The following is a 26,785-nucleotide window of genomic DNA, read 5'->3' on the forward strand; positions in this document are numbered from 1 at the left end:
TATTTTCTCAGTGATCAGTGTGCAAAAACGTACAAAAACACTTTCAAATCCATATATTCAAATATTTACTCCTTCAAGAGGCACAATTAGCCTTGAGGTTAAAAATACTCAAGTCAATTTCCAATCAGCATTTCAAGTTGAAGTAGTCTGATGGTAATTTTAGGAGTAAAATAAAAAAAAAAAAATTTAAAAAAAACATGAAAAAAACAATAGTATTTTTTCTTTGGCTGCAAATGACTCAGCCGACCTCTACAACAAATACTTAAAAAGGAGGAAAAATTGTGGCATTTTAAAGATTGTAGAGTTGTAAAGTCAAGCTTCCACTGAAGCAGAGGCCAAAATGGACCGACACGCTGAGAGCTTAACAGCTGCTTATGACTTTATGTTACAAAACAATGTCCAGCATAGTTACACAAACTGCACACACTGTACTGCAAACAGCAGAGGCCTTGAGGTGAAAAACACCTCCATCAGCTCCACAGGGAGGTCATTCATGGATCAGCAGCCCTGCAGGGACTCCATGTTTTGCTCAAGAACACTTGAGCAGGTCGTATCTAAGTTTGTTTAGTCGCCTTGAAACATAAGCAGGGAGTCAGACAGCTGCTTCATCTCCCGCAGCATGCTTCAAATGAAAACTATGCTCCAGATTCAATTATTTTTTGAGTCATCACTTAATTAGTGAATTAATTAATGTGCCAACAAAAGTATATTTGGTATTGTTCTGTTGTTTTTTTTAACGCAGCAATGCACTGAAATTATTAATAACATAAAACTATTAATTTCTCGTTAATGTTGCAGGAGGATGAGCTACATCATGATCATTTTTAAAATTCCCTTTAGGGGGTTAATAAAGTACCGCTCACCTAATTTCAATTCACAATGTCATGGCTTTAATCGATGCCAAATAATAGTCTAACAACTTTCTAATATTTTAATTGTAAAATAAAAAGCAAACAAACAAAAACAGTTAATAAACTATATGTAAATATGTTTTGGTAGTTGGTAAAAATGTTCTCATCAGATCTCAACTGCAGCCTTTATGCCCCTGAATCCTCTTTCAGCATAAAACCACGCCATCTTGTGGTAAACTCAGGGAAGTACATACAAATGTTACAAGTGCAGATTTGCCTTCTTTTAGTCAAGAAAAATGATTTGCAGAGAGTATGTGGGTCTGAGACAGGTGCAGGATTTTGAAATACCATGAGAAAATTTCAAGCTGCATCCCTGACCTATCATATTTTAGCACATCCTCCCAAAAGCTAATTTATCCCTCGTGCATCCTGTCTCTTCTCTGAGCGTTCTCTCACAAGTAAAACGCCAAGGTGATGTTTACTCTCGTCTTGTGACAGCTCTAGGAATGAGCATAACAAGTGTGTGTGCCACCAAAATGAGTAAGAAACATAGTTTGAAGGTAAAAAAATGTATGTAGTCTAGCCTTAGTTTAGAAAGAAAAAAAAATAGTCCCACCTTTGAGGTTTGTGTTTCTTTAAAAACAGGGGTGTCCAGCTGCGAGGATCACAATCCTGCAGGTTTTCCATGTATCCCTGCTCCAACACAGGTGACTTGAATTAATCAGTCATTGTGCAGAACTCCGTTGGCTGTTGGATTCATTTAATGTAAGGTGTGTTGGAGCAGGGATACATGGAAAACCTGCAGGACAGCAGCTATCAAAGACCCACTCTGGACACTGCTGTCATAATACAACAACTTTTGCACCATCATGAGGATTTTTTCCTCTTTTTAATAGCTGTAGTCTAACGGTCATTATTGCATTAAAATCAACACTGCAACTCAAAGCAAGTAGCCATACAGGGTCATTTTAAGATTTTTTTTTTTCTTTACAAAAGACAATAAACTCAAAGGTTCCTTTAAAAAAAGTATATTGACTGATGGTTAAAATATTGTGTAGATGATCTTGGATAGAAAATACAATTTCTTGTCAAGTTTTGCAAAAGTTAATGAAACAAAATACATATAAACAAGATGTTCTCCCGTTATATACAGTGCATAAATATGACAATAAAAAGTAAACACTTTGAATATCAGATGACAGTGTATCAAGAATGTAAAAACTGTTCACCAAGGACCAAAGTGACTTTCTAAAGTGTTCTTACAGTGTTGGGGGACAAGAAATAATGAGAAAACCTCATGCTCTACGTGGAGAATCAGTTTCAGTAACACAAATAATATTACAGTGGGGAAAAAATGAACTCCAAAAGAAGCAGAAGGAGAATATAAACATATTTCCACATGTGCAAAGCTTGAGTAGAAAAGTGAATGTTTAAGATTTATGAGACTATTTATGGAAAGAAATTTGGACAATTTTGCTGGTTTTCTTCAGAAGGAAACGGGTAAAACTGTTCCTGACACAAGTAATCGGCTAATGCTGAGACTGTTCTAGGGGTTTTCTGTTTCAGCATATCTCAGGAAGACTATGGCATGTTTTTGTAGCGATTCTCTGACATACACCTAATTCTCGAGTCTAGTTCCCACCACCATGTGCGATCATTTTACACATTACTTAAAGCATCATTTCTATTTAAACAAACTTCTTTTGGACCTTTCCAACAGTGAAGGTGAAATCTCCAACCTCAGTTTTGTTTTCATGGTAGTTTGACTCCACTGGGATTCAGATTTTCCTCTGTAACACAGCTGGAACTGAGGCTCAGTCATACATTGTTCTCACTTGTATTCCCAGCACATCAAATTTTAAAGCTTTAAAGTAAAAGTGAGGCTCTTTGAATTAAATACTATCAAGGAGAACTTGAGCTTTTTATGTTTCAGTCACTTATCCTTCATCTTGGTGACAAATAATATGCCAGTTCTGTCAGTGTGTTTCCATAAGAAGCAGGAAAAGCTGCGCTGCAGATGACGCATGTAAACACATTGCTTCACATGACCAACACGTGATTCCTTCATATAATCATGAAACAGATTGAGATGCTTCTCTCAGCGCAGATCTTCCCTTAGATTTCCAGGTTTTTTTTAACATCCTCAGTAGGTCATGTCTCAGCAGATCTGTAACAAGTTTCAGTTCTCTTTATTCAACTTTCCAGATGGCGATCTTTCCATCGTGTTTTCCAGCTCCACTGAGGACGTATCGGTCCTCGGCCGAGCACAGCGCAGCCACCTTGTCGCTGTGGCCGTGGAGCTCCTTCAGCACCTCGTAGCGCACCGTGTCAAGGATGTAAACCTTCCCTTTGGTTGAACTGCGACCAGCACCCCCAATCCACACCTAGAAAGAGCGGAGGTTCAGAGGTAGGTTGACACCACTCTCCTTTCTAAACAGTTTACAGTTATTTTGTGAATTATTGTTCTATATTTACCTGGTTTTTCACTTTAATCATGCAGTAGCATCCGATGCAGTCCTGCAATATCACGCGGTGAAACGGCTTACTCGTGTCTTTAATGTACCAAATGCACACTTCTGCAGAGTCTGCACACACACTCCATATCTCTTCTCTCTGGAGTAAATAAAAAAAAACAAAAACAAAACAAGCAAAAAGCGTAAAGAAGTTGAGATCAAATTTATTAAAAAAAAAAAAAAAGTTAAGAGAAAAGGAAGGTGAGTTGTGTTACCTCAGCTAAGAGCAGCGCAGAGCTGAACGTGCCTCTTTGCTGCTCTGGCAAATTCATACGATGTTTTAATGAGCCGTTCCTCCACACCTCCATCATACTGTCCCTTGCACCTAAAGTGGTGTAGAGGAGGGGGGGAGCAGAGAGCACTTAGTGTGTTAGTGTATTATTTTCTTTTCATAAAAGGTTTAGTCTAAAAATTTAGAGTTATATCATAGTTCATTTTTTAATATGACAGCAAGTGTGAAACTTACAACACCAGAGAGTTCCATTACAGATGTGGACAGACTGCAAACGATCACAGGACAGACGGAAGTGCCTCTTAACCTGAGGGATGTTTTTAAGTGGTCATGAAATGATGAATATTTCTGCTTTTACTGATAACATGCTGATAAAAGTGCCATCTAACTACCTTCAGACAGAACAGTCTGCTGGCTTTAGACTGACCTGTAAAGTAGAGACATCCCACACCATGATGGTTCCCTCTGCACTGCAGGAATATGCCACTCTTTGGCTGAAGAACAAAACACACATATTGCTGGAGTTAAAAAAAAAAAAAACCAAACAAAAAAACAAAAACTGGGACAACAGAGCGATATTTGCCCTTCTGTCTGATTTAATTTCTACACTTGCATCCAAAATACTTGCTGCGTATGTAGACACAGTCAGCATTCACAGCCATATAGAGGATCAGCACTTTTTAAGTGTGATGTGAGAAAGCTCTTCATCTCTAACAGTGTTTTAGCCCTAAATTGGCAATCATGTTGGAGTATGGAGCACTTATACTGCATTTCCTAACTGAGGACACATTTTCAACCTTTGTTTGAACCTTTGTTCGTCAGGACTCTGTCACTCTCTATAAACTGGATTAACAAGTATCTAAAAGTATAGTTTAAATTAAACTTTATTTATACACTACTTAAAATTCAGCTCAGTCACTTGTTGCAAGAGCAATTGGTGAGACTAGCAGTGTCTGTTACCTGTATTTTTCAGTGTCAAGTGCCAGTCCAGTGACCTCTCCTCTGTGTTCAGTCAGCTGTCTGTTACAGACCATGGCCACCATGCTGATAATGTAGATAATTGAGTCCTCAGACCCCATCCAGACCTGATCCTTGTCAACTCCCAGCATACAGTTCTGAAAAAAAAACCCAGCAAAATGAGTCCAACTAAAAACAAATGGCTTCAAGAATAAACATTAAAATGTGACTTCTCAATGAACAGGTTGAATAAAAGGCTTTATAATTATTCCGATGTAGCCCTTCTTTGACACATGATCAGCTGAATTAGCATTTACAGAACATTCAGTTGTTTCCTGTTTGACATTACAAGCAATCACTTGGAATAAATCATCCAAATGCTCTGATGACTGAACAAAACACCCTTTAAAAAAAAAAAAAAAATGGAAAAACAACCGCATTTGTTGTGTGTTTACTAATCTTCATCTTGTTCAGCTGTCAAATTCATTTTTGACATATTATGCAACAAACAAATATATGAATACAGGAAAAATCGGCAGATTCATGGTGTAGTACATAACCGCTCCACTAGGTGGCACACATGCACCAATACATTGCTAACAGTCATCTTTGGTTTGTGTGTGTCCAATAATAATAAAAATAATAATAATAAAACAGCTACTATAATCAGCAATCTGAAACTGCTGAAATAAAACAGCTGGTTATATACCAATATTGTGGTTGGAAAGACTAAATATATACACATAAGTATAGTAGATAGTTTACATAATGTTACATCAATGTTAGGGTGAAAACTTTGTTTTCTTTCATATTCAGCATAAAACTATTTATTTTTTATTTTCTTGTTAATGTAACAACAGAATGGAGGTCTTGGTACATACCAGAAGGACAATTTCAGGTTAAAAATGTCTAATTTCAAGGTATTTCATTGAGTGACCTATAAAGACTTAAAAAAGTTTTAACATTACACTCGTCCTTCTGCCCTAGATGTGAACCTCAAGTAGCTTAAAGGAGGTCCTGAAATGTCTAAACTGTTTATATTAATAGAAGCTGACACAGAAGAAACATGTTCTTTCAAGCCTGGTGGTGATGTTTCAAGTTTAACAGAAAGCAAAGGGAGCAAAAATAACAGCGACAGATAACGGTTTTTATTTGTGTTTGATGTCAGGGGTAAGTGAAGATATGCATCTGGCAGATGTGTTTGGGCCATGTGGTTTTATTTAGTGATAGAGGACCTCATATTCAGAGCAACCTCTCTGTTTAATGGGGAACTAATATATGTCTTTTTTGCTGCTGAATCAGATTGGTGTGTGGCCTAATGAATTACAGTATTTATATAATTACTTTTTTTTGTGGGAGGGTGAGCTGAGACTGGTAATGAGAATGTGTTCTTAGGATGGCTTTTTGTCTGCAAAGAATGTGTTTATTTGATAGTTGTTCTTGTGTCATATATTTTCATTTAAAGAAATAAAATTAAATCAACTAAAGAGAATGAAAAAAAATTTTTTTTAGAACATTTTAAATTTTATAGTTTACTTATTCATAATGCCAGTTTTAATTTATGCAGCGTGGCTAACCTTGAGAAGTTCAGACAACACAAACCAATTTATTGACTTCACGAAGAGACTTTACTTTTTGTCAGAGTCATGGTCCATTCCTCCATATGTTAGAACTAGTTCTAACATAAATTAAGAAAAAAAAAAATTATATATATATATATATATATATATATACACACCCACACACATACACACACACACACACACACACACACACACACACACACACACACACACACACACACACACACACATAGATACATACATACATACATACATATATATATATAGATTTGCAACTTGTATATAAACCCATTTCTTGGTATTATAGAAAACACTCCCCACTGTGTGCATGGGTAGCTGTGACTAAATGGTGACTTACAACCTGAGTAAAACAGTTAAGGGGGATGAAACAGGATGAATCGGGTTAGTCACAGCAGACACACTGCTCATTTTATTCCCCCATTCTTATGTTTTACAAGCAAGCAAAGATTATTCAAATCAAATTTAAGTGCATTTTGTGTTGTGTGCCTGGATGCAGTTCATGTGTTTTCCTTACCAGTCTTGCATTCCCAACTTGACAGGTGTGTGTGAGGGACCAGCTGGAAGCATCAAACACCATCACCTTCCCCCCACCCACAGACACCCATAACTGACCTGGAGAACACACAATACACATCAGTTATTTCACAATACCTTATCACAAACTTGTGGCTTACACCTCCCGGTGTGTACTCTGTCAGAAACACGAATATCTGTGCAAACTCAAAGTTTACTGGTAAAGTACCATTAAACAATCATATAGTTAGAGTTGTAGACATAAATCGTACAAACCTAATCATAATATTAAACAAGATCAATAAGTAACAATCCTCAACTTAGTGCTTTTAAAATGGAAGTACTTAGTCATGATAATCTAACAGTTTGAAAAACAACATGTCATGTTTAAAACTTTTTTCCCTGCAGTGTGACTCCACCCAGGCTTCATCTAACGGTTAGAGCTCTTCAAACGTCTGCATACTCAACTATAAAAAATAAAAAAAAAAGAAAAGAAAAGAAAGGAAAACACTGCTGTTGGAAAAAGAGAGAGAAAGCAACATCCTGCATTTCATACAAGTGACGGAGGAGTAAAAAGTGAGAGAAACAGGGAGTGGTGAGGGGCGAGTACTGGTCCAGTGCCAAAACTCAATCCAGTGACCTATATTCAAACTGGAGAGGGAGTCAGAGTCTGAGAGGGGCTGGGAGGGAGGACCTGAATAGCTGGATGTGTTCTTTTCACCAACATAAAACTCAAAGAGGAGGCTGTGATAGAAACAGTGTGTGGTGATGACTGATTATGAGTGTTCATGTGTGGTGGGGGTCAGTCCTGCCTCCAGCATGCATTTAAGTGGCCCCAGATTGTCGTCTATGAAGGCCACGGCTTTGTTGGTCTTTTAGTCTTCCTGCCAAGTTGTGTACCAGTCTGCTGCCCACAAAGGCAAAAACAGAAGCTAACAATTGTTTTAAGTCTAATATAATTAAGTCATTTATTTATTTTTTTTACTTTTACGACATAGTTACAAAATATACAACTATATAAACAGAACAGATCCATCATCGATCTTTGTCCAGGTGCAGGGAAATATTCTGCTGTTTACCATCAGTTCTCAACTGCTGCTAAATAATTAATGCTTAAAGGACTCCATAAACAAAACTTGAAAACGCTATAACCCCCCATCTTTCACCAGCCTGTCTGTCAAAAACTTTAGTCAACAAATGTGGTCACAATACAAACCTACTCTGACTTGTTGAACACCTGTTCTGTTAAACAGTCTGTCAGTTTAAGGTAGGGATGCTAACATTTGATCCTCAAGTGTGCTTCAGCACACATAACTTAAAGGAACAGGACATTAACGAGCTTGTGTAAAACCTGACAAAAAAAAAAAAAAAACTGTTAAAAGAGAAAAACTTAATTTGTGTCAGGTGTTGGAGCAGGGAAACATCTAAAATGAGAGACTGCATGTAAGGACTTTGCAGGCCACTTCAGAAGATCAATTCTATGAAATCCAGCTTTTCAGCTCAACAAAATCTTTATTTTAGCATACTTGAAACATTGTTGTTACCAGAGGAAACACTTGAGTAACGTGTACAGCAGTGGTGAGGCCTGAAGAAGAACATTAATATAGATTACAACATCTGTGATAATTACAAATAGTAGCCAACATACTGTTTTTTTAAGTAAATGTTTGATCAATTTGTTTTTTCCAGTCATGTAAACAACTCAAAGCGCTTTACAGTGGTGTTAATGGATCTGTAAGATATCGTTTCCTTACAGCAGCGCCAAGCCACATGCTTATGTCTACTGATATTTTTATGCCAACATTAGTGTTAGGTGACAGTAACTAGGGATTGGAGTGTTCATGCTTTTGCTCAATGTGAAAGGGGTTTTGTGTGTGTGTGTGTGTGTGTGTGTGTGTGTGTGTGTGTGTGTGTCCGTGTGCAATATCAAAGATTTTTTAAAATGTTAATATGCATATAATATTTTTATAATGTAAAAAACTTGTGTTGCTCTTTGCATGAAAAGCACTTTTTAAATAAAATTTAATTTGAATTGATTTGATTTAAAACTTGCAGGACAGCAGCCCTCAAGGACCAAAAGAATCAGATAGTCAAAAGACAGTCAAAGGTTTACTATTATTATTGTTTTATTAAAATGATCATAGCTTTTCATATAATGGATTTTTTCCAACTTGGAAATAACTAACTCCATATTTCACTTTTGTCACAGTAAAACTGAAGTTACCTTCTCAGTTTTTTTAAATTCCATTTTCCCTCTAGTAGTTTTTCACTAGAAAGATCCCAACAGAGGAGGAAGATATGTTCAGAAACTATGCACAACTTTATGTGTTTACAGCTGGAGGGACAGGAGACAGCAAACCAGACACTACCTGCACATCCGTTAATTGACATGTCGATTAGTGGCTGTGTGAAACTTTACATTGTGAAACTGTTCTGTTGTGTTAAAACAGCCAATCAAATTACTGACTCACACAATGACCTCTCAGAAAGCAAAGAAACCTGATATATTATCACAGCTTTAAAAGAATACTTAAAGAACTGCTTGGCGACAGGGCAAAATGCAGATAGGTGTGTTTGTGTGTACCTGGCGTGTAAAGAAGCCCATCCACAGCCTGTGGTGCAGTAAGTTCCACTGAAGGGTTTATTTTGTGCTTCAGTGTCTCTGAGGTCGTCTTGGGAATCATCATCGGAACTACAAACACATCACAGAAATAACGTGTCAATTGAATATCATGGCTTCACATTATTGCACTCCTACTAGGGATGTGCCACCTTAGTGACATCATGATAAGATTATTAAACAGTTTTCAGGATTTTTAATGCCTCTTTTTCCCCACTGAGGGATTTTCACTTCACTCTGTGGCAGCTTTCATACTACTTTATATCCCATTCTGTAGCCATTAATTCAAGCAACTAAGCCACTTGCGGTGTCAATGAAATTTCTTCCAGAAAGCTGACTTCTCTCAGACCATTTGCCTTCCCTGATATGGTTTATCATCTTTCCTTACAAGGTCTGTGTCCTTGAGAATTAAGTAAAAGAAGTAACTCAACCCTTCACTCAAGACATGTCCACAAATATTCAGTGGAAAAATTCCAAGATCAATAAATGTCTCAGAACAGTGTTCATTTTTGCTAGAAAGAGTTGAAAAAAGGAATCAGAAAATTCAATTCCAGCAGGAAAAACTGGCCCAGAAGAAACTGAGCGGTGACAGGACAAGAATCATATTATCATCATCATCAGTCACCCTACCTTCCATCTTGATGCGGTCAAAGTGAGCCAGCTTCGAAGCTGCATAGATGGCTTTACTGCTCTGAAGGCTTCCTACCACAGCGTCCATCAACAGGGCGTTGGTCAGAGCCTGCTGCATGTACTGGGGATCCTAAAGAGACCGATATATTAGTAAAGGCAGGCAGGTTCATTAAGAAGTGTAAAACCATGTTTGTGTAAGAAATCTTCCTAATGATATGTTCAGACGCAGGATTTATTAAACCACAGAAATGGACTAATAATGGTTTTGACCCTGTGATGATTGTAAAAAAAAATAAAAGAGGTGACAGGGTCTCTTAAAGTCTTTCACATAAACCTGAGGGGGGGGGGGGGGGGGGGGGGGGCATTTTTATGTTAAACTTTTTGATGAAAATAAAATAAAAATTTCAACTGCATTGGTGAACACCCAAAAGAGTTGTAAAGTATTGGCCCAAAAAAACAACAACATTGGGCATCCCTAAAAAAAACTACATATTTAGTTTATTATGATATAATCACAAATACAAGTCTTATATCTGAAGACTTGAGGAGCTGGAATATCTAAATGAGTATTCATCAACCAAACAGACATAACAGTAATATGCTCGCTGACTGTGCAGAGATCAAATGAGAGGAACTGAGAGACGATGGGAAAATGAAAAGAGTGAAGCAGCGAGAGGAAAAGAGAAGTGAGACGCAGACATGCTACAGTTACATGGTTTGGTTTCACAAAGGAAACCCTCCGTCTCTGCTCGTGTTTTAGTATTCATGTCCCCCACATGGAATTTCAGCCACACCCTCAAAGGTCACCAAGGTTCATGAGATCTGCTGCACAAATGCCGACATGAAAACATTCTTCTCCATCTTGTAACATTATACATAGTCTCACACCATCCTTCCCAGCAGGGCTATTCAACTCAGTCCCACGAGGGACGCAGGCCTGCAGGTTATCAGGATATCCATGCAACAACACGCCTGACTCAAATTAACAAGTAATTGTGCAGAACTTCATTGGCTGTTGGATCCATTTAATTTGGGTCAGGTGTGTTGGACACATTGAAAACCTGTTGGGCTGCGACCCTCGTGAGACTGCGTTGAATAGCTCTGCTTTGCAGTTTTACCTTGTGTTGGTCAGCTACTAGTTGCCCGGCCCACATTTCTTTGACCATCAAGTTCCAAAGCTCAGTTTCCGTTTTCAAATTGGCCTCGAATGCCTCCTTCCTTCCACGTACACGCAGCTTCAGACTGGGGATTTTCAGGAGCAGGAAGGGAGTTGATGACACCTTCACCTCCTACACAAGATATACAAGAGCGTGGGATGCACGAGGGTTAATGTGAGATTTAATTATAGTTCTGATTATTCAAATGCAACTACAAATCCTTCTCTTTATATTGAAAGTCATTTACACTTCATCCTACCTCTAAGTCTCGGTACTGCGCCACCTCCACATATCCAGGTCGACCATCAGTCAGCAGGAAAAGTCTCCGTTGAGTCATGGCGATCTTCCCCACACCACGGCTTGTCTTAACTGAGGATGACAGCTTGAAGACGTATTCGTTGGCATCGATGTGTTCCAACACAGATGCTGGCAAACACACCTGGAAAACGGACAAAAACAAATGTTTTGCGCAGCTAAAAACAACATTAGCACAGTAAACTACCAAAGTGCAATCATTCATCTGACTCAAGGCAGTTTTCACTAAATTACTTACAAATAGATCTTTATTAATACACACCTCTTGAGCCTCAGCCTCCGTTTCTTTCCAGATGGTGTAAAACACCCTGAACAAGTCAGGACCAACCTGCTTCTGATGACCTGCAAACACAAACACACAAACACACACACACACACACAGTTAAAGTAAACAATGTTTAAGCTGAGCCTCATAACTTCTGACAGTGACTTCAAAAACCTGTATTTTAATATTGTTTTGACTTGAAATGGCCGACTGAACAACTCTACTAGTCAAACACACGTGCACAGATAGACATCTGGCTGTTGACTGAGCCAACATTGTGTTTTCAGTAATGTGCCCGCAGAGTGAGCAGTTGGAGACTATCTTTCTTAACAACAGTATGATGTCAGCATGCACCCTCACACCCAACCCACATTCCGTAGAGATACGACCTTTAGAAGCAGTCAGAGTTTTACACCACACTGGTACCACACTGACATGGTAACTTTTCACACTAAAGAAACTGGAAAGATTTTAAAATATGTGTCAGGAATTTGAACCTAATCCACAGAATATTTCAACATTTTTATGGTGGAGGAGTTAAAAGCAACGTATATAACATCAGTGCTGGGAAAAAACAGTCATGAGGATGGAAATACTTGCAGAGGTTTGGTTAAATGCCTGGGGAACTTCATTACCAACTCTTTGACTCAGAGGGACTTTTATTTGGTAGGTAAATGCATTTTTGAGATGTTTTCATTTGTTTCATTTTTTTTTTTTTTTAAAGAATGTGAAATACCTTAAGTCAATGCTCTTTAGTCTAAACACTGTCCATCTTGAAGATTCACCTAAATGCTTCATGAAGATAAAAGTGATATCTGCCAATACTCCTGGAAATATTTATCTAGATTACTCATTTAAATTTGATTTACTTTAACTAGAAATGGTTAAAAAAAAAAAAAAGAAAATACACTGTTCTAGCAAAGAGATGCATTGATACAATTTGGAGGTGAGTGAAATTTAGTTTCAGTGTATTTCTTTCGGTCAATCTATATGGCACATCCATTTCACAACAAAAGTCACTACTAAGATACAGTATTTGTAAAGATACAGGCCTGTTCTATGTTAATTCACTGTAATCTAAATTAGTCCAATTCATTTGAATTGTGTTCATGCAATGACAGTTCACTAAAAACAACCCCAAAAGGCTGAAACCACTGACTTCATGTCATATTCCCCTATACGCCAGCTGCTGTTTCACACTGATTTCCCATTACTGTTCATTTAGTTAAAAACTTGTATACATATATACATGCAGGCTCCAGCATATGTCTGAAACAACCATATTTAAAGATGCAGCCTCCTATGTAATTGAAATTCTTGCAATGACAAGAAATAGTGAATATAATAATCTGCATCTGCAAAAGAACCATTAAAATTTATTCATAAATCTAATATAAAAAAAAACACAGATTAATAATTCTGACTCCAAACAGAGATTAAAGCCATCAATCCTTAATATTATACCAACTAGGGAAGAAAGCTGCACTTGTTATAACAGCCAACAGGATGGAAAAGCCTTTTCCCTACAACTGAACGTGGAAGGAAAAATAACCTCCAACTCTAATCTTTCTGCATGTTTCATGGCTCCCATTATCATTTCCAACCAAAATTTACTTACAGATTTCATAGACAAAAAAATACCCACACCTTGCTTTCTTGCAAACATGATCAATATGAGATGACATTAGGATTGTCAGGTCACTGCAACTCATCAGTGACTCATACCATTTGCAGCCTATGGAATCTACATAACGTAAACCAAAAATGCCAGCGGTGAACAAAGGTCATGTGAAACCCTGGTTATGTTGTAAAAAGCTGTATGACAAAATCTTCGGACGCAGTGGGTTAGTGATTAACCCGATGAATAATTAACTGTCTGGAAAAAGCAAAGGAAGTGTGTGTGGTGGAAATATTCATGTGCATGAGTGTTTGCGCATGCTAAGTCAGTTAGCCCACCAAATCCAACAGTTTGGAGTTTATGAAAGGAGCTCTATAAAGCCGTCTGAGCTACGGCAGTGAGTCTGTCTTTATTAGTTTACCTAAATTCACTGGAACAGACTTGCATGAAACGGCCCCACATGCATGTATCCTACTGTAACATACACTACTTACCCACAGTTAGAGCATTAAAGAGTTTGTGTATAGTTCCTTGGTCTTTTACAATGCCAGACTCCTGAACGCATTTCACAAACTCATCCCGCTGCATGTATTTGTTTGGCAGCTGGAAGCGCTTCACTGTGCCTTCTTCTTGCCCGTTGCCCTGACGTGCACGCTCTCGTTCCTGATCCCTTTTAACCCGGCTGATGAAGCGTTTGAGCTCTGATCGCTTGTCTGTCTGCAGGAGGGGGATTTCAACTTTTATTATTATAGACAGTTGTTTCACATCTTAGTATTGGACTGAGTTCAGTTTTAGTTTGAAACATACAGAAAAAATAACGTTACTACTTAAAAACACTTTAAGTATGAAGTGATTCATGATGTCTTGAGCTGACCTTTAAACGCTCCGCCTCTGGCAGGGAATCAACCAAAGACTTAACCATCTGAGAAGGGAAGATCTCTGCATCGGTCTTGTAAAGACTCTGGAAATCCTCTAATGCATCAAGACGCTTGTTGGAAACAGTGTTTACCAAACCACGGAGGTAATGGTACCTGGGAAGAGAGATGGATGGATAACATAGAAGTATGCAAAACTTCCCCAAGTTCATTTCACCATCTGTAGGCCTGTTGACTTATTTAAGATAAAAAAAATTACTTGGAAAAGTGAAACAAACATTTTCATTCATTCATTTTCTGAATCGCTTAATCCAATTCAGGGTCGCGGGGAAGCTGGAGCCTATCCCAGCTGGCTTTGGGCAACAGGCAGGGTACACCCTGGACAGCTCACCAGTCCATCGCAGGGCCACACAGAGACGAACAACCACTCACACTCACACTCACTCCTATGGGCAATTTAGAATAACCAATTAACCTAACGTGCATGTCTTTGGACGGTGGGAGGAAGCCGGAGTACCCGGAGAGAACCCACGCATACACAGGGAGAACATGCAAACAAACATTTTCGTTCAGCATAATTTAAAATAAAGAAAATACTAAGAAAAAAAATGTCACGGCATTCTCTGTAGAGTACCTGGCGAGCAAGGCTGATTCATCAGATGGTGTGGAATTAATAGCCTTCCCCAGTGAAGCAATCATGTCAGAATAATAGTTCTGGACATATTGATAGGCCAGTGGTGGTGGGAACTCAGGGAGACGGAAAACTCTCACAGGTAACTTTGGAGACCTTAACCCTAGAAGAAAATAAAAAAATTTTTTACAAATAAAGTCATACTTAATCAAATAACTTCCACTTTTCCGGCAGTGATACTGACCACTATCAGGAGTCATCTTCTTAAGCGATTGTGGCCTGTTGAAGCTGATGAATGAAAAGGCTGTAGTATCACTGGAAGGTTGCTCTAGATTAGGCAGACTGGCTCCCAGTCTTTTGCTCAGTCTGTTAGCTGGGCTGGTGTAGCTCCTGTAGTCGCTTTTGGACAACACAGACATTGGAGGACGGCGAGGAGACTCTGTCATAACACGATGCCTGCAATTAGAATCAAGAGGAGGGTTTTGTCATTGTGTTCAGCGCTTACAGTGAAAAAGAGAAATTTTAATCAGGGTAAGCAGACTGCAGCCTTTAATCTTAATATCAAGACATGCAAGTCATACAATATGATTCATTCAGGGAATTTGTTGTTGCTGCATTTGGATGAAAAATGTATGAATACCCTGGAAATATCAGGACATCTACATCGCTCAAGCACGGTTCAGCAACATCACGAAAACACATGGTTTTTTAATGCTCTAGTTTGGAAGTGTGAAATACAGATGTAACCTTCTCTCTATATGAAAAGGCATACAAAATCAGACAACATGACAATTTGCCCCTCTTAACTAATTAATTGGTGTGAATTTTTTTTTTTAAAATAATGATTCTGATTATTGTTATTATTGATGATGATTATTATTATTATTATTATTATTAAGAAGATCATTCCTGCCAGCAGAACATCAGCCTCTGGAACAAGACCTCCTCAAATTAATTATTATATACTACAATATTGAATTTCCCTTTGGGGATTAATGAAGTATTTTTCATTTCATTCATTATCATAGAAAGACATAATATGGAAAAAGATTGCAATGATTGGGGAAACGATCCTGCAGAGATCAGACTAAGAACAGGGCTTGAAAAAGTAGGAAAAAAACAAGATAAATAGCAAAAAACCCTCTTAAATGTCCCCCATTTGAAAAAAAATCTTTAATGCCACTATAAGCAAAAACAGAATAATAATGGTGTTAGTAATAGTAAAGGAAAGAACTGCTCTTATTTTGGCATGTTTCAAGTTGTTGCAAGATGTTTTGGTTGCTGATAGAAGTAAAATATTCTGGTAAAAACACTTTGTATAGAGAAAAAGCAAAGGACACTACACAAAAACAACATACTAACAATATAGCACGGTGGAGGGAGCATTAAAATTCAAAGCCACTTTGACACATAAACACCTGATGATTCGCAATCTTTCAAGGAAAAATGATTGAAAACTGCTCTGAAATACTTCACAGAAAAAGTCCATGACCTGTACATTTGAGAATGATCAGTCAAGACTACAGCCCTCCTGAAATACTTTATCAACTTGAAGAGAGTTGTTTAATCAGGACGTTCCAGCAAGAATGATAACATTGAACTTTTTCTAGACAGGAACAGTCCGACAATTCCTCTGTTAACATTAGCAGTTACAGGAAATGTCTCAAGGAGGATCTTTGAGACTTTAAAGAGGCTCTGCATATGATCTAACATTACATTAAAAAAAAAAAATCTGTTAGACAAAAAAATTAACTTAAAAAAAAAAAAAAAAAAAAAAAAAAAAAAAAGGGGAATTCAAACCAATTTTTGAACATGAAAATGTTACCAAGAATGAAAAAACTGCTTTACTTATGAAAAACCATTGTAATTTGCTTTGCACTTCCTTCATTTGCTACCCGTTTACCTCTGCCATTCAGCTGTGACATCATACCTGTGTGAATAGTTGCGCATGTTTAGCTCCATGCAGCTGAAAGAGTCCCGTTTCCTGTTCAGCCTGTCTCGCAGGAATGAGTGAAAGATATGAGTTTCTAACACCTGGGGCAACAACACAAAGAAACACAGTCAGGAGTTTCTGCGCATGCTAGCGAGTTCTATCATTATTCAGAAAGGTCTGATTTTACCTTCTTGTAAAACAACTGGTCTGCCGGCTCCCTTGTTCTCAAGAATTCCTCACTGTTAAAAACTCTATGCTCATGGTTGAGAAAGTCCTGGACCCCCCTGACAACAAAGAATCAGAGGTAGAAAACTTGGTTTAGTCTGACTTTGGCTGAAAGGATGTTTGTGTTACTGAAATATCCACAGTTTATTTTCAGGGCATTTGGGGATACTTACTTAAAGATGTTGACCACTAGTTCCAGGGCAATGTTTTGTATCTGTGAGTTAAGCCTTCTCTGCCAGTCTCTGCGCTGGGATCGAAGGAAGTTGACATCAGTACCCGCTCCCAGGTGGCACAACTCCAAGTCGTAGTGAAGCTGGAGGCACTCTGCCCTGGACACACAAAACAAGAATATAAGTAGTAGTGTGATATCCTTTTAAAATGCTGATTTAATTTGATTTCAGTATTTAGGGGGTGCACTTAATCTGAATAAAAATCCCTTTTCAGTTTTGATTCCACCTGAAAGAGCAAAAATGACTTCTAGCACAATCTTGTTTCAGAAAGGTTGCATAACAGTGGAGTTTCCCATTACATATTAAGGAAAAATGTTAGTCAGTAACATGATAATAACAAGAACTGCCCAAGTGGAACAGCATTCTGAACACAGAAATTGATGAGAACACTTGGACACTAATATGGAGAAAGGGAAATAGAAGGAAAGAAAATCCATTAGACTACTTCATCGTCTGCAGATTACATCCCAGTTTAGGCATAAAATGGACAAATCTGATGTACTCAAAGTGTAAGGTTGAGATTGGTAACTTCATCCATTATCTTTGCATGTGTAAATATATTAAAAAATATTGAGAAAATGTAATGGACAGACAGAGTTTAGTCCTTAACACTAAACTGGGCAAGAACCCCACGTCTCCACTGTTTAGTCTGTCAGATGAGCAACATAAAAACAGCCTTCTATGAAACCTCTGGGTATCCTTACTGTCTGTGCAAGTAGACATAACGTACTGAAATGGATAGATCGCAGACTTCCAACAACAGCCATACTGCATCACAGTACTTTTGGAATACTTGTGAGATTGAAATTTTCTATCAAATTTGGCCACCATTTTTACATTACGTGGGTACCAGATTAGCAGCCACTGTGTTGAAGGGCCTTGAGGACCACAAGGTGGAAACCATAGAAAGTCCCATCACACGAGTTACCTGATAAAGAGTCACCCAAATATAAAGATAAAAGGTGGATGCTGTAGTATGCAGGGATACAGGATGTGGCTGTTGTCTCAAATAAGATTAATATTACCCCTCTTTCTTTTTTTTCATTTTATATGTCTTATTCTATCATTTAAGGTCTCACTTACTATTAACATGCAGACCAAGACTTGACAAAAAATGTTGCTGAATGAAAAAAATACTGCAAAGGAAGCTCTAACACATATTTCACTTAGAGAAGTCAGGCTCAGTCTCTTGTGCTTCATAATGTTCTTTAAGGAGAACACATCATTTAAGCATAATATCCAAATCTTTTAAACAACCCAACACTACCAGACAAAATAACTTCTGAATTACAAAATAAAGTTTACATAATTTTAAAATCCTGAACATGAGGTTTAACATGAAATTTCCGTAGGGGGACATTTTCTTTTCAATTTGCTTTTACCTTGATATAAAGCTCTCTGCAGCAGCCAGAGGGATGGAAGGGAGGTCGAAGACTTCAGTCCACACCGGCTGAACAATGCCATCATCAACATTAACAAGGATTAGGTCCTCTGTCTCCTGTAGATGAAGATGAAGACATGCAAACACGTCCAGCAACGTTAGTACAATGGGTACAATTCATTACAACGCTGTCTAACAGAAGGGCTCAATCTGAACAGTAAGCCACTGTAAAACATGTGAACCCAGCTTCTATGAGACACTAAATGAAGATGAATCACAATGGAGAATAAACAGTAATTGTTGAATATGCATGCAAGTTCGACTTAGACAATAACAAAAAGACTTTTGGAATTGATCCCTTCACATCTAAATCGTGGTATGTCTCATGTTCACCATGTCTTCTCTGAGAAACGGGCACTTTGAGGTTATCCCATTATTTGCTTATTATTTCGCCTTCTTTGGACTTTTCCACAAACAACTAAATAAAAATAAATAAATAAATAAAAAAACAATCCTTGTGGTCTAATAAACACCATAAATAACACCTAAACAAAACTTTCCAAAATATTCAACACTTCTCTCGTCTTCATCAGCAAAACTTTCAACTCTTCTTAATAATAAAGTATTTGAACAGCTTTAATTACACAGTTATACTCACCGCAGCAACTTCTTCAAAATGACTTATATGACAGCCCATCAGGAAAGCAGTGGGTGCCATCAGGAAGTCTAACATTCCTCTTGCCAGGACGGGAACATACGGCTGCTGCCAAGACAATGGCTGAGAGAGACATCAGAGCAACACAAGACAGATTTAAGATGTTGCAGATTTTTTTTTTTTTTTCTCATAGTAACAGCCGTGCCATTTTAACTAGTTCGCCAATCTAACCTGCAGGTACAGTAGCAGACTTTCTGCAACCAGAGTGAGTCTGGACCAGTCAGAGGAGAAGAAGACCATCCTCTGCTCTTGGAGGAGACAGGAGAGCACCTGAAGCAGAGAGGATAAAACTTAAATATTCACCACTTTGTGAATTTTTCCCTTTTTTTTTTTTTTTATGATTAACAGCTGTGTTTGTGTTCCTACTTACCTGGAGCAGCGTCGTGTGAGTGAAACAGAGCAGCGGTAGATGAAGGTCGAGGTCAATAACAGGGCTGTCCTGATCCTCTCTGGATGGGAGAACCACTTGAAGAGGACGAAGACTGAAAGACTGACATAAAGAAATGTATTTTACCCTTAAGATCTATCATATATGAGTAGGAGTTATTGATGGAAAAAAAAATTTGTGAGGTCTGACCACATGTAGCTGTCCAGGTGGGGGTAAGGGTACCAGGGAAAGCTTGGCTGAAAACTCCTTGACTATGTCCTCAAAATCAGCTTGTCGCGCAGTCCGCAACTGGACCAACAAACTGACAATATCAAAGAGATTTAAATTCATGGCGCCATCCAAAATATGAAGGTTATTCATAAACATTTATCACAAATTATTACCATGACAAGCAGTCTTTCAGGGCATTGTAGTAGGGGAACTTAGAGATGATGCACACAGCAAAGGGTGCAAAGAGGCGAGACTTCCACCTATGGCCGTTTTGAACAACGCCCTCCTGGCAAAACTGAGAATAGAAAGCCGATGAGAAACAATCATCTGAATTCCCCACTCTTAACGTGTTTGAATGTTTTAGCATGCGTGTACCTGTATATGTCTGTAGTGCTGCACAACAGCTCCATGGGTTCGGTTGCCAAATAAATCAGTAAAAACGAGGAAGTGATAACTGTCCTCTTTATGCTCACTGGCTAACTGAAGACCATCTAGCCAAAAATAAGGAGAATAAGAACATTATTCCACATACACCACCAGAACCAGCATGTTCGAGATATTCAAGTTGTTATGACAACAAAAGATATTGGCCGAAAGGTTAAAAAGGCAGTGCAAGAGTGCATCCCAACCATAATCAGATGGCATAACACAAAAACTAATCATAAGGGATTTAGTTTCCTGCCGTCAGCTAGGCGGTGATGGAATGTAATGCATGGATAAAAAGGTGAACAAAGGCTTTTCCAAATACAGTTGCTTCTTAAAAATGTTTGAGCGCAAAAACCCACCAAGTGAAAACAGTCCTGCGTATTTTTCATAGACTGTATATAAAGAGATGGACGGAGCCTCTGTGATGTCACCCATAGGTTTCTGAAGAGCTGAATTGAAGCTCGGTGGGGGGGTTCCTACAGTCGCCATATCGGCAGCGTCATGCGCGTCGTCTCGCCCGGAAAATACAAATATGGGCAAAGAGGTGGAGCTGAGAGGGGAGTCGTGAGTGTCATGGCGGATGATTGACATCGAGCAAACTCCGAGCTTTCTGTAGCTAAAAGCTAACCCCGGGAAAACGGGAGCCAACCAGCTAATGGAGGTAAGCGGGCTAAAGCTAAGTCATGTTGTTAACCGGCTAAAAACCGCGGTTGTTCTTGATTCTTTCTTCTGACTTGAAGCAAGAGATCGGTACCTGTCAATCAAAAGGACCCGCCCCTAAATATGCCGAACTCAGAGATTAAATTACTTTTAAACGGGCGAGTTAGAAAAAAAATTCACTCCCCCCACAGTTGTCATGAAGGTAAACCTGAACTATAAACCGAAAATATGTTTTTGAACCTGGCTGTAAACGTGTTTATTTCTGTCGTGAAGTTGGCCTTTTTAACATGGGAGTCTATGAGGATTTGCTCTGTTTTGGAGCCAGCCCCTAGTGGAAGTTTTATGCACTTCCGCATAAGCTTCACTTTTTACCGCCGGAGGTTGCCGCTTGGTATTTTTACTACCAAGGTTGACAAAGAAGAACCACTGTACCGGGAAAACAGAGCTGTGGCAAAGCAATGAGATCCAGATCCTTCGGAACACTGATGTCCTCTGTTGCTGATGACACCTCAGCATGGTTGGTTGATTCTCCATTAATCTCTGCCTCTTTAGCCCGTCTTTTCTGTCAAAAAACAAACAAAAAAAAAAAAATGGATTCATATCTAAATGAGATACACTATGATGATTGTTTAAATACCTGATGCATTAGCACACACTACAAGGTATGTAAACTTATGAAAGAACTGTGCATGCAAGAATCATCCTCAAAACAGAACTTTCTAATACTGTCCAAATAACTATTTAAAAAGTTTGAATAAATAAATGAATAAGGTATACCTTTTTAATGAAGCTCCTCCTCTTCTGGACACGACTGAAAGCTGGACCAATTACATGGCTTGAATCAGTCTCCTTCGAAACAAAGGGCGGGGCATGAACCTGCAGTACCTCCGCTTCCAGTACAGGAAGCTCATGTGACTTGTCCTGAAAATACTAAAAAAAAAAAAAAAAAAAAAGACAACAACTTAAATATTACAGATCACATTTTATGTCTCGTTATAAAAACAGTACAAAAGAAAAAATCTTGTTGGATGCATTCCTAACTTTGAATTACAGCGTCACAGTTTCTGACCATTTCAGGTTCTAGTTGCAAGTAGGGATAAATGTGAGGTAGAAGAACAAAGGTGTTGTTTTAAGTATCTGCCAATTCATTGTGTTTTGTAATGTATATTACGCAACTTTAAAAAAAATAAGAAAATAACATACAATCATATATTTAAAATTTCTCTTTGACTAATCAAATAGTTAAGCTTTGGTTTGCCTATAGAGTATAAACAGGCTAAACCTTTTAAGGAATAATACTATATTTCAACTTAGTCATGTATCTATTGCACATTTTAAACTAGGGATCCATCTATGCCGACACCAGTATAGGTCCTATACTATATGTAAATACTGGTATGCTGCATTTATAAACTTGTTCTGATACTACAGAACCAGATAGACAAAACTAGTAGTGTCAACACTACCACGTTAATGCAAAGAGGTTAATCTGTGAAAATAAACTGCTACATTTTAAAAGGTGCATAGTTATTACTCATGCCATATCAAAATCCAGATTTGACATCATCTCTGTGAGAGAAGCTGATCTGCGCATATAAGTACCTTGTCACAACTGTGAACAGAATCCACTAAAAATAACTTAATCCTCCTTATTTTTGAAGATTTAGACAGTTTTTTCTAGTCCTACATGTAGCGGATAGCAGCAGAATGACCCATTCCAACTATCACACAATTAAACACTCAGCTGTCATTTTGGTCCACAGTCCTTACCACTGAAGAGTAATGGGATTTATTAGTACCCATATCAGCACTGACTATCTGCAAGTATTCAAGTGCGAGTACTTGGAAAAAAAAACAAGTGGTATTAGTGCCTCCCTATTTTAAACCAGAGCTTTTCCAAAAGATATCAATTACACATTAAATAAAATGGATTTTTGCCATTAAAAGGCTCATCCCTGGAGGTGAACTACCCATATTCTCTAATTTTGTGAAAAACATCTCATTTTACAGTAAACAACAATGAACCCTCACCATTAAAACCAATAAGCATTCACTAAAAAAGTAGCCAATGTATAAATGACTGCAAATCGCATATTGTAAACAAGTGTAAGGATATTGACATCATGCACACGATTTTGCGGCTCGGTCTGTAAGTGTGTAGATATACTTGTGTTTCTCGAAGTTTATCGCTGGGGGCTCCGACCACGACACATGCCTCCAGCAGTCCAGATGGGAGCTCTGCCATCACACAAACCACATACACACTAGCATAAAAAAACAAAACACACACATACACAAAAACACATTGAAACTCATTTTGATTAAATGACATCATCACAGTTTAAACAGTTAACCTTCCACAGTATTTCTGTATTATGTGAATTGAGGACATTGCTCAGGCAACACAGTATCATCTTGAATTGTATTACTGAATATAATGTGATAAAACTACAAATTATCTGAAAATGGGGGCTAATATAATATTAAATTTCAAACAGGGGATAACCAAAAACTCTTGCTATCATTCAATATATAATTAGTAAATTCAGTTACATTGAAACAGATTAAATGTGATAGATCTCAATCTGTTGGTTTCCTTATATAGGCTATTATGAATTGGCTTTCATTATGTTTTTTTTTTCTCGGTCTGTAAAGCGTCTTGAGATGGCATTGCCGTGATTTGACGCTATATAAATAAAGTTGAATTGAATTGAATTGAACAATCGAAATGCATTGCTTACCCTCATAGCTGCCCCAAAGAGCCAATAGTAAAATAAATCAATGGAATCCATCACTGCTAATCTGCAGCAATGGTTCAACAGTTCATTCATTGACGATGACTAATCACATATTCCCAGAGAATGTATGGGGCTTAACATGTCTGACGTAACAGTGAAGTTAGTCATCACTTTGGTTAAAAAAATTTTAAAAATAAAAATAAAAAAATAAAAATAGCATCAGACTTTCAAAAATGTTATTAAGCACACATTGACCCCATAATCACAACTTTTTCCGGTTACAAGCAGTCCCACACACACTACATCCCAGCTGCATGTAAACCACACACACACACATAGCAGATGTTAAGGGTTTGATCACTGGTGCAGTAAACCACTTCTGTCATCAACATAATCAAAACCACAAGGAAAAGCAAATTACTGTAACTTAGCGTTTTTTTAAACCGTTTCTGATTCATTTTCATATCTATGCTAATTAATTCAATTCAAACCGCTAAAACAAAGTTAAGCCTTGATTTAATGCTGATGATATTCAATCAAAATTTTCAAGGTAAAAATTATCATTCAAATGTGTTTCCCAACTTAAAATGTTTTTTGTACACTCTCCATCTGAGACTGGCTGTCACTATCATTCTCATTTGTGTTTAAGTTTAAGAAGTAGTTCTAAACATAAAAATGTTATTTGTTGTTGTCTTCTTGTTTATTTTTTCTGAAAACTTGCAACTCACTGCACCATCTGTTAAAAGACCCCATCATATATTCAGCTATAATCATAGGGAAGTGTGACTCTCAGATCAAGCTATCTTCATACCAAATATATGCTGCCTGTCTTTTTTTTTCTATACCCACAAGTCAGGCAGAGAAAAAGTAAACATCTGACTTCCATTAGCTGCAGCTACAGGCAAAATCCAAGGAGTTGCAGAGGGAAACTATCCTTTAATGTTATTTCTATTTTTTCTGCTCTTTCTCCTTCTTGTAACTATACATTCATTCTTATTTCATCCTTTCCTTGTGCTTTTCTTTGACTATTTTCTTGTTTTCTTCCACCTTTGACAAGCTTGCTTGCTTTATCTCAGTCTTCAGGCCATTCCTGCCACTAACTAAGTACCCTGCTGTGTCACGGAAAAAACACCCTTGCCTAAGTCATTTATAACACTCAAACCCCCTAATTTAGTTAACCTAGTGCTGCCAGCATGTTGCTGATTACCTGCAGAAAGATGTTACATTTGTCAAGACATTTTCTTGCCGTTACACACATCAAGTATTTAATGAAATGCACTTGTCATGAATATGGAAGAAATCCTTTAAATTACAACAGCAGAAGGTGCAAAAACTATTCCCAACAATCACATAGTTGGGACTTGACAAGGGCGTGCAACTTTGAGGAGGTGACATAACACTCTCCAAGATCTTTAACAAACAAGTTTGGCCTCATATCTGTAAAAGACGGGGCTGCTTTGATGTAACTCAACTTCAACAACAACAACATACTGTAAGCGTATTTCATAAAAGTTTTTTAAAAAAAAAATGTAACAAACATACTGCTTTCAATATGAAAGTGTTTAACAAGCTCATTTTCAAAGTAATTAAAGTATTTTCAGGAATGTGTGTGTGTGTGTGATTTCTGTTCACCAGCACACTTGCAGCGCTCTTTTATCAGAGATTACCTTCCTATTTGGGTGTTGGCACTGTTCCATGGACAAAAAATAGATTAGAGATTATCTTTAAACCATTATATTACTTGGTAATGTTCAAATGGTACAAATGTTCCTACTTTTGCTGTAAACTGTTTTGTTGTGCCTCATTCTATACACTTTTATTTCAAACCTCACAAGTTTAATCTCTTCGTAATGTCTCAACCTGGCGGAAAAGGTCTTTTTAGAGTTTATTGAGCTATTCTGGCACACAGGATGAAGGCAAACTGTTAAAATGGGTGAAATGTCCCTTTAATGGACACCAGACAAAGCTTATAGGTGCTGGTAAGGTAAGATATGTACGTCACAATTTTTAACAAAGTGTGCAACTACTTCACTTTTGTAAACAACCTGGGGTCTCCAGTGTTTGTTGTTTTTAATCAACTGGTTAATTGACGGGTGAACAAATAATGACAAACATGTGGCTTCATGTGGTTCATTGTGATTTCAAGAAAAACAAATAAAGACATCCAATTCTCTACAATCATGCGCCTCGCTGCAGTAATTGTGATTTACATTATTATATATATATATATATATATATATATATATATATATATATATATATATATATATATATATATATATATGTATATATATATATATATGAGAAAAATTGTTAGGTAGCGAAAACTTGTGTGAGCTGTTGGAAATCCTTGTAAGTTTACGGTCTCCGGCAGGGGATTAAAAACAAAGGTTAACATTAACCGACGCAACGTTCAAATCGCAGACTTACCGATCATTTCCACTGCACGCAGTCAAAGTAGTTGGTGAGCTTGCTAATACGGTTCCAGTCCGCTGTCACGAAGCACTATCTGTCTAAAAAAAAACATACCTCTCTAATTTCATCGCTGGCACATACTTAACAGCATGCTTTGATTCACAACCAGTACGCACAGGTTTGCCGCTGGTTTGTCAAACTCGAAAGGGACACGTTCACATGGACTTCCGCTGATGCCATTTTCAAAATAAAAACACTGTCTGTCGCAGTTGTGGGAGCTGTGATTTGGCGTTAAAATAGTGCCATCTACTGTATATTTACAGCATTGCAGCTCTTTGAGCTGTCAAGATTTACAGTCCAAATACACAGGAACTTCAATTACTGCAAAGTTTAAGGACGTGAGGTAATACAAAGAGAAAGTTATCTATTCTAATCAAGTCAACCATGTTGCCTTTTCAGAATGAAGAATTCTCTCTATCTTTAATAATTAATTGTCTAAAATGGCCTCAAGTTGAGATATTTAGAGAAAACAGGGAAATCCAGCTGGGGACTGGCTAATTTTGTCCTTAGATTCCATGTGAGCCCCACATGTGTTTGTCCAGATGGGCTTTAAAGTTTTGCCAAACTACAAAGCTCTCCAAACCTCAAAATGGCCATAAATAATGTGTTTACTCTTCCGTGAG

General features: G+C 37.8%; 1 protein-coding gene across 1 annotated transcript; it reads right to left on the reverse strand.

The window, feature by feature from the left end:
- Positions 1–1,911: 1,911 nt before the first annotated feature.
- Positions 1,912–26,210, reverse strand: dennd3a (DENN/MADD domain containing 3a). The gene is made up of 30 exons (XM_079259086.1): positions 26,118–26,210; positions 23,117–23,213; positions 21,727–21,879; positions 21,382–21,511; positions 20,239–20,354; positions 20,037–20,158; positions 19,843–19,954; positions 19,636–19,755; positions 19,437–19,535; positions 19,209–19,328; positions 18,552–18,667; positions 17,113–17,268; positions 16,902–16,998; positions 16,712–16,815; positions 15,026–15,237; positions 14,785–14,944; positions 14,150–14,306; positions 13,770–13,992; positions 11,655–11,734; positions 11,337–11,516; positions 11,039–11,209; positions 9,921–10,050; positions 9,255–9,362; positions 6,672–6,769; positions 4,557–4,711; positions 4,024–4,090; positions 3,831–3,903; positions 3,580–3,689; positions 3,327–3,464; positions 1,912–3,235 (listed from the first exon to the last, which is right to left on the reverse strand). Exons 2-30 carry the CDS (start codon positions 23,192–23,194, stop codon positions 3,041–3,043), a joined length of 3,780 nt encoding a protein of 1,259 aa, XP_079115212.1. The 5' UTR covers positions 23,195–23,213; positions 26,118–26,210; the 3' UTR covers positions 1,912–3,040.
- Between the last annotated feature and the right edge of the window lie 575 nt (positions 26,211–26,785).

The sequence above is a fragment of the Telmatherina bonti genome, assembly GCF_933228915.1.
Source record: "Telmatherina bonti genome assembly, chromosome: 19".
Classification (NCBI taxonomy): domain Eukaryota; kingdom Metazoa; phylum Chordata; class Actinopteri; order Atheriniformes; family Telmatherinidae; genus Telmatherina; species Telmatherina bonti.